The sequence below is a fragment of the Scylla paramamosain genome, chromosome 10 (genome assembly GCF_035594125.1).
Source record: "Scylla paramamosain isolate STU-SP2022 chromosome 10, ASM3559412v1, whole genome shotgun sequence".
NCBI classification, from domain to species: domain Eukaryota; kingdom Metazoa; phylum Arthropoda; class Malacostraca; order Decapoda; family Portunidae; genus Scylla; species Scylla paramamosain.
Genome location: NC_087160.1, coordinates 25,169,432 through 25,183,780, shown reverse-complemented (window position 1 = coordinate 25,183,780; position 14,349 = coordinate 25,169,432). Strand labels below are relative to the sequence as shown.

General features: G+C 43.6%; 1 protein-coding gene across 1 annotated transcript in view; it reads left to right on the top strand.

The window, feature by feature from the left end:
• Positions 1-14,349, top strand: part of LOC135104424 (telomerase-binding protein EST1A-like) — an 86,759-nt gene that overhangs the window by 2,106 nt on the left and 70,304 nt on the right. Inside the window, exons 2-6 of the mRNA XM_064011829.1 lie at positions 921-3,900; positions 4,530-4,608; positions 5,430-5,540; positions 6,595-6,795; positions 7,354-7,561. Of these exons, the coding sequence (XP_063867899.1) occupies positions 929-3,900; positions 4,530-4,608; positions 5,430-5,540; positions 6,595-6,795; positions 7,354-7,561 (3,571 nt within the window). The 5' untranslated portion in view covers positions 921-928. The remainder of the gene's footprint in view (positions 1-920; positions 3,901-4,529; positions 4,609-5,429; positions 5,541-6,594; positions 6,796-7,353; positions 7,562-14,349) is intronic.

Below are 14,349 nucleotides of genomic sequence, written 5' to 3'. Positions count from 1 at the left end.
AAAAATAATGTTGATAATTTTTTTTATTTTTTTTATTTCCTTGCTATAGATGTATGTATGTGGCCAGCCATGCTATGCCTAGGTTCATAGGGTATAGTACGGTGGTCCACAAGACTATGTCTTTTCTTCAGGGACCAACGAGGCTAAGAGTGTGAATATTAAGAGTATGAGTGTGTGTGTGGGCCAGCCCATGTGGGATTGCTGGTCAGGTATATAGATGGACATTTTTTTTAAAGAAATTACAAATTTTTTGGAGGGCAGGATGTGTGGGCAAGAAATGTGCAGCTATTAGAGAAAGTATATTAAATTTATGGTACTTAGATGATGAGGTTTTTGGGGCTGTGAATTATGTTGATGAGTTCTGTAAATTTTCTTCTAAATAAGGACCTGTTGTAATAATTCTATTGAGTTTTTTCTTTTACTTTGTGAAATTTACTAAATTTTGGTATATTGTGAAGATAAACTAATTCTTAATTATTGAATACACGTTTGAATGTTCTGTATTTTTACCAAGTAAAGTATAATTATGTAAATGGCAAGCTTTCACTGTATTTTAGACTCACAAGTAATATAAATCATTAAGGAATTCAGTACTTTTGTTTGACTTGCATTAACTTAATTCTGGAGTGCCATTATTCCTTTCAGTTCATGGCTTGGACAAGGTTTTTTTAATTGAACTGTATTATAGTTAATGATGTTAGCATGTCTAAATCTAGATGAGTTTCCCCATTAATAGATGAATTTTTCATTGTCACCAGTGCCCCTAATAAACTGTCTGTTATTATCATTATATCATCATGATATGGGAAAGTGATGGCTAGTTTATGAAGAGAAGGTGCATATTGGGATAACATTTATTTTTTTCCTGAACTGAAGTTTGTTTTGTTGCCTCTTAAACTAATATCCACATTTTTTCACAGATTACAGAATGAGCACTGGACAGGAACAAAGGGAGGGGCAGGAGATTGGTGAGGGAGGAGCACAAGACTCACAAGAGAAGGCCAGAGTACGTAGGAGCAAAAAGCCAGAGATTCAATTGTACAGGCCTGGTGCTCTCCGCAGCCTTCGCTCCAACAGTTCTAGTGACTTTCCTCCTCAGAGTCCAGAGAGCCACACCACAAAGCCTGACACTGTGGTGGAGGCCAGTGATGAGAGACAGAAGAACGACATACCAAGGAGGACATCTGTCAAGGGAAGAAAAGAAAGGAAGAATGCAAAAGAGAGTGCAGGTGGAAAGGGAGATGACAGTGGGGAGAAGGACAAGAGAAGTGTAAAAGAGGTTGATAGACTTTCACCAAGTAAAGAAGGTGATAATAGCATTGGGGCTACACATTCATCAGTTAAAAGTGAGGAAAGGCCATCTTCTAGCAAGTTGCTAATGGAACGCTCCCATTCTCAGTCTGACAACTATATAGCTAGTAATATGCGGCCTACCAAAGAAAACCGCCACCCACAACCTGCTAGACACAGTAAAGAGACAGACCCAGTACCCAAGTCTGTCACAGAGAATAAAGAAAGTAAGGCTGAGGAGAGGATTGCATCAGCCACCACTGATGACAGAGCCAGTGGGAGGAAGAACCCTAATACATCCAACTACATGCATCAGGAGCACAGTGAAAAAAGCTCAGGTGAAAAAATGAGACCAGATAATCCTGTTGGTAGACTGTTTGGCAAAAGTTTGGTAATACAGAATGAGAAGAATGCTCATGAAAGAAAGCCTGCGAGAAGAGAAGAAAGGAGGCGTGGAAAACCAGAAAAACAGCCTGGGACAGAAGCTGCGGCCAGACCACACAGTACTGAAAAACAGTTTGCTGAGAGGCCAAGTAGCCACCACATTAAGAGTTCAGCAGCTCATCAGGGACGACTGAGAAATAACAAAAACAACAAGGACTATTATGCGTGGGTACCAGAAATAGTTGATGCCAAGAGTGATCAGAAGACCAGCCCAGAGAAACCTAACACAAAGGGGGAAAAATCACGTTTTGGAAAGCCTTCACTCACAACAGAAACCACTCCTCAGAATGACCAACCAAGAGGAAGGGCCAGTGAAAAGATAGCAGAAGGTGAGGGGAAGCCTGGAGGTCCAAGGCACAATAACAAGGATAAATTTGAAGGAACCAAGCCAGATAACAGTAAAGGGAATTATGAACAGCCTTATTCAAAGAAAGAGGAGTCAAGGGGTAGCAAGTGGACCCAGAAAATCCAGGATAAGGCAGACTCAGAAACTCTACCAGATATTGAAAGCTTAAAACTGTATGACAGTGACTCAAAAAGTGTGCAGGAACTAGCAGCTAAGGTGGATCAGCTAGTCTGCAGCAAGAACATGGGAAAGTCCCCCAGTTCCAAGAAGAAAGGTCGAGGTTGGTCTGATTATCAAGTTGAAACGAAGGATTATCTTCATGCAGACAATAAAAAAGGTACTTTGCTGGATGATCATACTTCCATTAGTACTTCGGAGTCCCTAGAGAAGGGAAAGACAGGAAACAAAAGTGAGGGTAAGGTTTCTCCTGTCAGCACAGCAAGAAAAGAGAACAATGAGAAGACACCACGAGCCAAGAGCTACCTAAGTGCCAGGGAAAGTAGAAAGAAGAGAGGGAATAGCAAAACTCATAGTCCAGGAAACCTCCCATCCAGCCTTAGAGAGGAACTTAAGATTGAAGCATCAGCAAACAGGGACTCTCATGAGAGAGTTACTCATCTCTCCCAGAAAAGTGAGTCTAATTCCAGTGAGCATGGGAAGCCACAGCAGGGACGAGGAGGCTCAGAGCCTCCCATTAGTAAAAAGACAGAGGAAACACCACCCCACTCTCAGAAAGGAACAGTTACCCTCAAGAACAAATCACCCAGATACAACAAACCATCTGGCAGTTTACATGGAGAAAAGTTTGCCTCTAGTAAATATGATAGTGAGGATGATATGATGCTACATGATGCTGATGATGATTGGGGGAAGGAAGTGGACCATGACATGACTTGGTGCAACCAGCCAGAGGGGAAGGGTAGACTCCAGTCTTGGGAGGATGAAAAGCTGTCGTGGAGGAACAGGAGGGTGAAGCACCACTCAGAGGGAGAGGAGCCACGCCAGAGGGTGGATAGCCCTGGTCGCAGAGGTGGGTTAATACAATTGCCAACCACCTCTAGTACAGAGGCTTCTGTCCCAGAACCAACAGTCCCTCGTCAGGCTGCCACCCCATCAACAGTCATACAGAAGCACTTGTATAACCCCAACAACCCCAGTAAGCCAGTGGCGGTGGTGCCCAGTGCCCGGGACTTGCCAGTGAGCCGTGAGACACAGCGGGGTGGCAGCTGGGGTAGCTCTGGGGAGGGTGTGTCTGGGTCATCCTTCCAGCAAGGAGGACAGGTCAGTGAGTACCACATGGAGGGCAGCAGCACCAAAGTGGATCCCAGCCTGTTATACAGTATCAGCAAGGGGGAGATGGATATCAGTTATTATGTCAGCAGTAACCAGCTGCCTGTGGAATTCCGACGCATCATGGACATACGAATGCACCTTCAGGGATGCTATCGGCAACTCCTTGTGTCTGATATTCGTCTGTGCCAGGAGAAAAACATTGAAGGTGGCCTTTGGAAGAGCCTTTACTACATCATCATTGAGAAGCTGAGGGAGTACATCAACCGAGACGCAAGCTTGAAGGAACGCAGCCTGGCCACCCTCCTGATGCTGGTGGAGGAGGGCTTGCGCTACCTCCAAGATCTCCTGGATGCCCTGCAGCGGGAGTATGGCTTTACCTTAGAGGACTACCTGGAGGAGGAAGGGGAGGTGAGGGGCCGGGTGAGGATGGCACTGCTCTCGGCCCAGAAGCTGCTCCTGTCCCTGGGGGATCTGGCACGCTACAGGGAGCAGTATAATGCTTCACCAAACTACAATATTGCCAAAAAGTGAGTGATATGACAACACTGGCTTACGTAAGTGCATGAAGTGGGAGAAGGAAGAAAAGATTGAAAGTTAGAATATTTACTTTGGTTTTCCATCAAAGTAGTAAATTAGCTTCCAACTCATAGGTAGTGTAGAAAAAATATATTACAAGAAAGATCACTGCTCAGTGTCTTTCTTATCTTCAGCACTAAGACCTTTTACACGAATTCACCATTGACCACTACCAGTTACCTCTCATAGTTTACAACCATTGTCATGGCATGGGCAGGTAACTGCTGCCAATGGTGGCATGTGTTTGCTTTTTGCTTGCAGTTCACATGGTTCCACCAGTCCCATCCACTGGTGGCTTCATGTGAAAGGGTGCCTAAGAGTGTTTTGTAACTTTCAGAACTTAAAAACTAGAAAAATCTTTTGATTCCTAAAACACCAACATTTCAGAAGTATTGATATTACAAATTTTAATAATCTGTCTTGGATGTTTCAAACTTATCTAATCTTAATTGATTTTGTTTGTCATTAAGTCAGTCTTGAGTGATATTTGACTCATGAAATGTACATTTTATTCACTGGTACCTATTCCTTACAAGTTAATGCATAAATATTTTTCTTAAGAAATGTCTATTTGTGACAGGTGGTACCAGATGGCTCTCCAGGTGTACCCGCGGAATGGCCGACCCTTCAACCAGCTGGCTATTATTGCATTCAGTCAGGTGAGAGTGTTAGGCTGAAAGACTTACATGTTTTCCTTTCTGCAAATGGGTGATGTATTTGTTGTATAATGTGCCGGTCCTCAAGAGATTTAAGTCATCTCAAATATTCTTGAAGGGGTTTCCACACTGTGCTGTGTTAGGAACTCTTTATCACAGAGTAGCATAGGTCACCGGTGGGCACGTCTTTAGTTATGTATGAGTTCAATGTCATACAACCAGCAAAAATTACTCAAAAGGTACTGTTTTAAAATTTTCAATGAATTTCAGTTTCAGTTAATGGTTGAACATGTGCACAACAGTCTTAGGTATCAGACATACTGTTGGATCATAACTAGGGTGTCTGTGTACTTTACAGACTCAGGATATGATGCATTAATAATATTATTAATAAATGGTTTATTTATGTAGCAGCTGTGAGGCAGAAAATGTACATATTAATATTGAAAAGTTTTTGGTTACAATGTAGGTAGGCACAGTTACAGTGACAAGTGGAAGTGTTTTACATTGAAAATTGAAAGACATTATATGAGCTTGGTGGTATGTAGTGCCTCCTAGGCAAGGTTCAGTCCTGCAGTGTGTGTGTGTGTGTGTGTGTGTGTGTGTGTGTGTGTGTGTGTGTGTGTGTGTGTGTGTGTGTGCGTGCGTGCATGCGTGCGTGCGTAGAATTTAAAACTAGTTTGTGTTGCTGTGTATGATTAGTTGTCATCACCATGCTCTAGTGTCATATTGGTACATCTCTCAAAATTGTGGTGTGCTGTTGTCTCTGTAGTTGTCCAAGGCCAGCCATGCAGTGTTGCTCAGAGGTATGTTCCCCCTGACAGAAGCGGCCGCTGGATGTTGTTTATTACTACATCCGCTCCCTCACAGCCTCCAACCCCATCATGTCTGCCCGAGATGCCCTTGTGGCCATGTTTGATGACATCAGGAAGAGGGTGAGTGAAATGTCATGTCTCTCTTTTCATCATACTCATCATCATGCTGCAAGACAAAGGCCTCCCACAACCATTGCCACTCATCTCTATTGGCTGGCCATCTGTTCCAAGCTGTGTCAGCATAACCTCTCATTTTGTCTCTTCATCTAGTTCTCTGTCTGCCCTGACTGCCCTAGTATTATTCTTACTGTCATGCACATTATGTATCCAGCCTATGTCTCAGTTTTCTTTCCAGCTGTCAAGATTTCTTCTACTCTGGTCAGTTCTATAATCCATAATGGATTATAGAAATGGTTTCGTTTTACGTTTAGTCCCTACATTCAATTCTTTGATAGAAAATTTATGAGGAGTTTCAGGTATATCACTATGAGCACTGAGTGGTTATGAAGGAAAATGCTTCCAGAAATACATGCATCTGGAGAGTGGCACCTTCCTAATGACCTTACAATATCTCTTTTCACCAGTGATGAAGTATGTCATAAATATTCCCATTAATCTTTCCTCAATAAAGCCTCAAAAATTATTCAGTAATAAAAAATAAAAGGATTCATACCTCCCTTATTTTCCTAAATAGAACTTTATTTCATTAATTCAACAATAATAAAATAGATAGCAGATTTTGTAAATATTTTTTTCCCAAGAGAGCCCCTAGTATTTACCCCTAAAGAGTGAGTGTGATCCCGTTCTTAAAATGGTGTAATCAGAGTGCACTTTTTTTCACATTTTACTGAAAAAAAAATATAATCCAAAGTAAGAAGAGTTGTGAAGCTGTATGCAAGTATTCCCCATTCAGCACTATGAGTCAGTGTCATGTTGGTACATCTCTCAAAATTTGGTGTCTAATAAAATAGGTAATAAATTTTTCTACATTTTTCCCAGCAAAGCCTCAAGTATTTACCACTAAAGACTTAACTGTCTGAGTGTGATCTCATTCTTAAAATGTTATAATCAGAGTGCATTTTTTTCCTCATTATATTCTGTTGAAAAAATATATTGTAATCTAAAGGAAGAAAAGTTGGTATGAAGCTGTATATGAGTATTCTCCATTCAACAGTACGTGTCAGTGCAGCAGTCTGAGCCGCATCCTGAAGGCACAAGGAGCAGCCTGGGCCGGTCTCTGAGCCATGAAGGTCTGAGGCAGGAGCTGTGGATCAGGCCAGACTCTGGAGTCACCAACTGCCGGACACTGTCCCACTCCAACAATGAGGAAAGCAGTGACAAGGATGATGACCTAAAGAAAATGCCAGTGGAGCAGGTGTGTGTGCTGCAGTGATTCTTGTTTTGATGCAGGTGTGGTTGCCAGGGATGCTGGAACAGCTGTGGTGAAGCAACAGCAATACCTCAGATGTCACAGTAGAGATTGCTGCAGATGTGAGACTAAATGTTATTAATCTTAAGTGTGGCTGTGTTTGAAGAGCATTAGATTTGCTGTGAATGTGGTGCTGTTATAATTCCACTGTGGCTGTGTTGCTGTTTGCTCCTGTGTCAGTATGGTTCTGCTTTTTGCATTGGTGCTCATTGTTCTTAATACTTAGCTGTGGTTGTGGTGTAAAGCAGTGTTCTTTAGTGTGCATCGGTACCCTTTACTTGGTCACAGGCTCTTGTTCATTGGGTCATCACATTGTAGACAGATAGATAAACAGCAAGTGAAATGCAATTATGTGTGTGTCTGTGTAGTTTTCATATCAGAGGGAAAAAGATAAAATAGAATGGACATACAGGGTCGTGAAGATAGTACATAAAATCAAACTGGGTCATAATAAAAAAAAAGTGAAGAACAACAGTGTAAAATTGTGTCTTCTTTGTCACACAGCTGATGAAGCAGTTCCTGGCCAGCTACCTGCACTGCCACGGGATGCTGTTCTCCGGTGTGGGTCTGGATGGGTTCCGTGATTGCTGCTTCAATATGCTGCAGGAGTTCTCTGTGTTGCTGAGAGCCTCCCCTCCCCGTCTCTCCACCAGCCACCTGCTGCAGATCATGGCTATAAATATGTATGCCATTACCAACACTGAACTGAAGGGTGAGTGTTGCTCTGCTTGTATAGTATTGTATTGTATGTATGTTTGTATGCATGCTGTTTATCTATTCATTGGTGTAACTTTATTTGTTTACTTATTTATTTTTTTCTTTGTTTGATGCGTGTAGGCTTGATTTGCTCTGGTTTATATTTTCTTTAAGGTAAGTTTGGCGACGTCTTGGAGAGGAGTGAGATACTGCTCCGTATTATGCACATGACGAGCATTTCTTGTATTTTTAAAAGTGGACTAATTTACTTCTCCATCTGTGCGAGATTCAGAGGCTTCTCACTTTCATGGAACAGAGAGAGAGAGAGAGAGAGAGAGAGAGAGAGAGAGAGAGAGAGAGAGGTTGCTTACTTGTCTCAACATCAAAAACCTCCTTGTGTACACACACACACACACACACACACACACACACACACACACACACACACACACACACACACACACACACACACACAGGCAGAGAGAGGATGCTGCAGGGAAGACAAGAAGACAAGGCAAGAGTGAAATAACCGCGTGGCAAGGTGAAGGTCAGATGCCATGGGAGGGAGAGGGCTGGGAGGGAGGGGGAGGGCAAGGAGGGGTAAGGAGGGACGCAAGTTTAGAGGAAAGAGGGGGGGATGGGGGCGGCGAGAAGGGAGAGGGAGGGATGGGTGGGGGAACGGTGGGTTAGGGTGAGGGAGGGATGGGAGGGAGTGGTGGGTAAGGGTGAGAGGGAGGAATGGGGCGGGAGGGTGAGGATCGAGGCTGCATCGTAGAGGTCAAACACCAGTGTGCACTCCCTGAGGTCACGACGCCCATGCAGGAGGTGTGAAGTGTAGTGTAGTGCACACAGATGCCGGTAGATGGCGGTTTTCTTTTGTTTTTCTTAGTGTTAGGGATTTGTTTTTTTTATCTCTATGCTTGAAGGAGGTTGAGCAAGGACACTAAGGAAAAAATAGTATTGCTCCTGAAAAACAGGTAATAATCAGAGAAAAAAGTAGAAAATGAAGGCCAGTTTTTTTTTGTTTGTAGCAGGTCGACCAAGGACACTAAAGGAAAAAAAAATCCTTCTAAAAAATAAATTAAAATAGAATAATAAGTTGGTCAGCAAAAAGAGTCCAAAATGAAGGTCGGTTTAATTTCAAAGATTACAAAGGACAGCAAACAGCAGGTCCTTGTTTGGTTGTTTTGATTACATTACTCTACGCTGTGATATTAAAGAAAACTACCTGTGTATATATATATATATATATATATATATATATATATATATATATATATATATATATATATATATATATATATATATATATAAAAGAAAGGTGTACTCGTAATATTGCTTGTTTGGGAAGGTAAGTTTTTTTTTGGGGGGAGGGGTGGGGCAGAGTGCTGTAATTGACCATAATTCAGTAACACATGCTCGCACCTCAGTTATTTTCAATAGTCTTTAATTGAAGTTACACATATTCTTAAGGGTGGTTTTACGATTCTAGTGACAGATTAATAAGATTTTTACGTGATTAATAGGATAAACACTATTGAGAACCCGGCTAATCATTTCTGTGGCCTTTGAGAATAGTCGTGGTGAGACAGCAAAGCGTTTCTGAATACTCGCCAATGTACTGTGCATAGGTTGGGTGGATGCGCAGTGTGGAGAGTCTACGTAACATTAAGAAACACAAGAGACTAAACAATTGCGGGTCTTAGGTGCTTACGAGATGTTTGTGATAAGCTACACCAATTAACAGCGAGAAACGTAGTGTATTAAAAAAGACGAAAGCTTCCCATCGCTTGTTCCCTTCCAAGAAATGCCTCGAACATGAAGCTCATTAACGAATAATTGGGTTATTTGCCCTCTGGACGACGCTTCCTTCTGTTTTTAGTCTGTTGGCGAACTTAAAAACTATGAAGAAGTCCCTTTTCTTGTCCTTTCCTTCTGACACACGGTTTGCAAGAGAGAGAGAGAGAGAGAGAGAGAGAGAGAAATAAGAACTCCACCTAATCACGTTACTTTTGTGGCACCTCAGCTCACTCAATCAATCACAGAAACACTCATAATGCCGCACAAAGTGATGAAGGAAGCCCCTGTCCTATCACATAGTTGATGGATCGAGAGTATTATAGGTGTACCGTAACAGACTAATGGACGGCTGCACTTTGCGAAGGTCGATATGACAAGCGAGTAGATATGATGAATACTCTTGACACGTTCCTGCGACGCGACTAATGGAATGAAAGATTAGGAGGAAGAGGAGCAGCAACAGGATTAGGAGGAGGGGGAAGATGAAGATGCAAGGACGAAGGAAAGGAGAGAAGGGTGGGAGCAGCGAAGGAAAGTGATGAACGGTTAACATTAGAAGCAGGATGACAGAAGAATGACGCAACAGGAATGAAGGGAGGGAGTAAAGAAAGATGAAGGAGTGGTGGGGAGATGAAAGTGAAGGAATGAGGGAGGAAGGTGAAGGAGTGAAGCGGGACGAAAGTGAAGGAATGAGGGAGGGAGAGAGCGAGGAGAAGACAGTTGAAGGTCGAACAATGCGAGGAGGAGAGCTGAAGGTGAAGGACGAATAAGTAGGAGAGCTAAAGGAAGGACGAGGAGGAGAGCTGAAGATGAAGGACGAAGGGAGGGAGGAGGAGAAAAGGAGAGCCGAAGGACGAAGGAGAGAGAGAGAAGGATAGCTGAAGGTGAAGGAAAAGGGAGGGATAGGAGGGAGGAGAGTTTGGTAATGGACTAAACGTGGGGAGAGGAGAGGAGGGATGAAGGACGGAGGGAAGGACGAGGAGACTGGAGTGAATTTTGCTGTGGAGGGAGTCAGGGAGGGCAAGGGAACGTGAGAGGAGAAGACTACGAGGAGGAGGAGGAGGAGGAGAGATGGGGATAGGGGGGTGAAGGTCGAGTGCAAGGTTGGAGGTGGGGACAGGTGTGTCGGGAAGAGGAGGAGGAGGAGGAGGAGGAGGAGGAGGAGGAGGAAAAAGAAGAGGAGGAGGAGGAGAACTGTAATCTGACGCGAGACAGTGGAAAAGAAGTAAAAGGTTGAGAGAGAGAGAGAGAGAGAGAGAGAGAGAGAGAGAGAGAGAGAGAGAGAGAGAGAGAGAGAGAGAGAGAGAGAGAGAGAGTAATACTTGATATAATATTGTGAAAAGAAAAATACACCAACAAAAACAGAAAAAAAAAGAAAGATGAAAATAGAGATAATGGTAATGGGTATTTAGGACCGAGAGAGAGAGAGAGAGAGAGAGAGAGAGAGAGAGAGAGAGAGAGAGAGAGAGAGAGAGAGAGAGAGAGAGAGAGAGAGAGAGGAATGTGTGGGAGGGAGTGGAGGTTTTAGTAGTGCTGGAAGGGGAAAGGCTGGGGGAAGGGAAATACCTCTTACTGTTTTTTTATACCTAATTTTATAAAGGTTACTACTAGAACTACTACTACTACTACTACTGTGTGTGTGTGTGTGTCTGTGTGTGTGTGTGTGTGTGTGTGTGTGTGTGTGTGTGTGTGTAATTATTGGAGGTCAAAGGATCACATGACGCCTCCTTTTGATTGGCTAAAATCAAACTTCACCCCTCCTCCTCCTCCTCCTCCTCCTCCCATTGCGTCATTTCTTCCTTTGCTCCTCAGTCTTACCTTCACCATAATCATCAGCCTATATGACCTCTTTTCCTTCAACCCCCCCCTTAACAAAAAAAGAAGAAAAAGCCTAATATTTCAGTTTTTACTTGGTATATTTTTTCTCTTCTTCTTCCTGCTCGTCATTACGTTTTTTCTTTTTTTCTTTTTCGGTATGCGGGCTTTTAGTTAATGTGTATGCCACCTGTTGTTGTTATTGTTGTTGTTGTTGCTGCTGCTGTTGTTAAGTACTAGTGTTTGCATTTACGAGATATAAGTGGTGGTGGTGGTGTTGCTGTTGTTGGTCGTGGTGTGGGTGAAGTCACTGGCCGGTGCTGGTTCTGGTGGAGGTGGAGGAGGGAGGCAGTGGTGGTAGTGATGGTAGGGGAGAAGTACAGGACTCGGTGGGTGGCTGTTGTGGGCGTGTAGGAGCAGGTGGGTAGTGATGGTGGTAGTGGTGGTGGTGGTGGGGGGGTTGAAGGGTAAAGCTAGTCATCTCAGTGGGTGGTGGTAGTGGTAATAGAAGGGAAGACCGTTGGTGATGGCTGTGGGGGTGGTGAGGGTGGAGGTATCGGTGGGTGGAGGGTGGTGGTGGTGGTGGTGGTGGGGGTGGGGGAAGACTGGTGGTGGTGGTGGAAGACGCGGTATAAGCTTACTCACGGCCTTCTGAAGGTCGTACAACTCCTCCTCCTCCTCTTCCTCCTCCTCCTCCTCCTCCTCCTCCTCCTCCTCCTCCTCCTCCTCCTCCTTCTCCTCCTCCTCCTGCAATTACCCATCTGCGTCCTGTCATCCGGTCAGCTAATGAAAGGAAGGTATAATTTGGAGGCAAAAAATACAAAAATAATAAAAACCTCAAGTGAGTGGAACACAGAGAGACAAAGAAATGAAATGGATGTGTGTGTGTGTGTGTGTGTGTGTGTGTGTGTGTGTGTGTGTGTGTGTGTGTGTGTGAATGTATAATTTTCCCTCCCCGCTTTGTTATTTCTTTTGTCATCCTGCGTATTTTGTTTATTTTTGTGTCTTCGTTTTTATTCTTTAGCACGTTTGTTGTTTCCTTTTCTTTTCATGTGTGTTTCTCTTTCTGAGGTGAGAAGGTTCCTTATAATTTGCATCTTCCTCCTCCTCGTCCTCCTCCTCCTTAACGCCCTTGAGTTGCCTTGAACTTCACCACCAACTCTTCCTTCCATCCCTCTCATCCTTGCTGCCTCCCTCCATCGCCCCGTGCCTCACCCTAGCCCGGGTTCTGACAGGGTTTCTTGCTGTTAGGTCACTGTTCTTTCGGGTAGTCAGGGTGTAATGGCGCAGGGTGTGTTTGGGCTTTGTCAGAGTTTGTTATGGGGTGATTAGGGTGTGTTGGGGATTGTTAGAGTGTGATGGGAATATTCAGGGTGTGTTTTGAGTGTTCAGTGTGTGTTGTGGGATAACCAGGGTGTGTTAGGGTGTGTTAGGGTGATAAAGGTGTCGTGGGAGGGCAGGGTGTCAGGGAGTGTCAGGGTACGTTAGTTGTCAGGGTGTGCTAGGGAGAATAAGGGTTGTTGGGGTTGTTTCTCAGTCCACGGGGAATGTCACGCCGCTGTGGGGGGAGTAGTGGTCTCGGGCCCGGGTGCTGGTGGGCGGGGAGAATTCGGGGGAGGAGTCGTACCCGTGTAAAAAGTTGTAATTTTCGTGTTTGCATAATTATTTCATCCATCTTATGTCGTGCTTCGTGCCTTTGTGTTGTGATGGCGGTGGTGGTAGTAGTAGTAGTAATAGTAGTAGTAGTTGTTGGAGTAGTAGTAATACATCTTTTTTCTTTGTAGTGTTATCTGATAGTATGTTTCTTTATTCATTTATTCACCTGTTTATGAGTGTTGCCTCGTGTTACGTTGAAAATATGTAATACTTTTTTTTATTTTTTCTACTCATGCAAACCAGGGTACATTACAGATAGAGGGTACCGCTAGCCGTTCCTTCCGTACCTCCGTATCTTCCTGTTTTTCTGACCCAACACCTCTTTTTTTCCTCTCTCTTTCGCTCCTCCTCTTCCCGTCACTTATCGCCTTTCATCTCCTCACACTCCACTTCTACCTCACCTCATTCTTTTCCATTTTCCTTTAGTCTTCTCTGACACTTTATTTTTCTTATTTTTTTCTTCTTTTATAACTAGAGAAAAAAAAAGTTAACTATCTACTTTCGTCTTTCTCTCATCTATTACCACCCTGTATTCCTTCACACACACACACACACACACACACACACACACACACACACACACACGGGCAGGGTTCGTGTCATGCCCTCGTCGGGTCTGCTCAAGAAGGGGCGTGAGAGAACCTCATGCATATTCCTCCTTAAGTGTCTGTATTGCCTCTTTTGGTTATCCATGTGTGTGTTTTTGTATGTCTTTTGTTACTGGAAGTGGAAGTGGTGGTGGAGGAAAAGGAAGAAGAGGAGGGAGAGCAGGAGGGTGTGGAGGGCAGATAAGGATATACCAATGCATACAATGACTGTTTGTGTTATGTGATGTGTTTGGTACGAAGGTGGTGGTGGTGGCGGTGATGATGATGATGATGAGGAGGAGGAGGAGGAGGAGTAGCAGGAGGAAAAAGAGGAAGAACAGGTGAATAATCATGAGGAAAAAAAAACGTACATGGAATATTTGTGTGACCGAGGCTTGGAGCAGTATAGTTAACGGGGCGCCCTCTGAGGCCTCAAGTATGCTCCAGTAATCACTGATGCTGATGTACACACTTTTCGAATAATTATACTGCATTTATCCTTTAAATGTCACGCCGCTACCTGCTGTTATTGTTGTTTAGTGTACCTCAAATATTCTTTCACGCTTAATTTCGTCGACTTTATTATTTTTTCGAGGCTTTTGTTAGATGTATACTTACCTAAGCTTGTGAAGAGTGAGCATTTGTAATCATTGTAATAACCGTTCCCTTCGTTTTGAGTCCAGAGATTTCTTAGTATATTAAGCGAGATAGGATGAAACTGGTTAAAATCAACATGTTTACACTCCATGCTCTCTCTCTCTCTCTCCTCTCTCTCTCTCTCTCTCTCCTCTCTTCTCTCTCTCTCTCTTCTCTCTCTCTCTCTCTCTCTCTCTCTCTCTCTCTCTCTCTCTCTCCTCTCTCTTCTCTCTCTCTCTCTAAGTTACTGTTAATGATCACCTGCGATTTTTTCTTGCCCCAACTTTACGGAGCTCTTGTTAGTTCACTG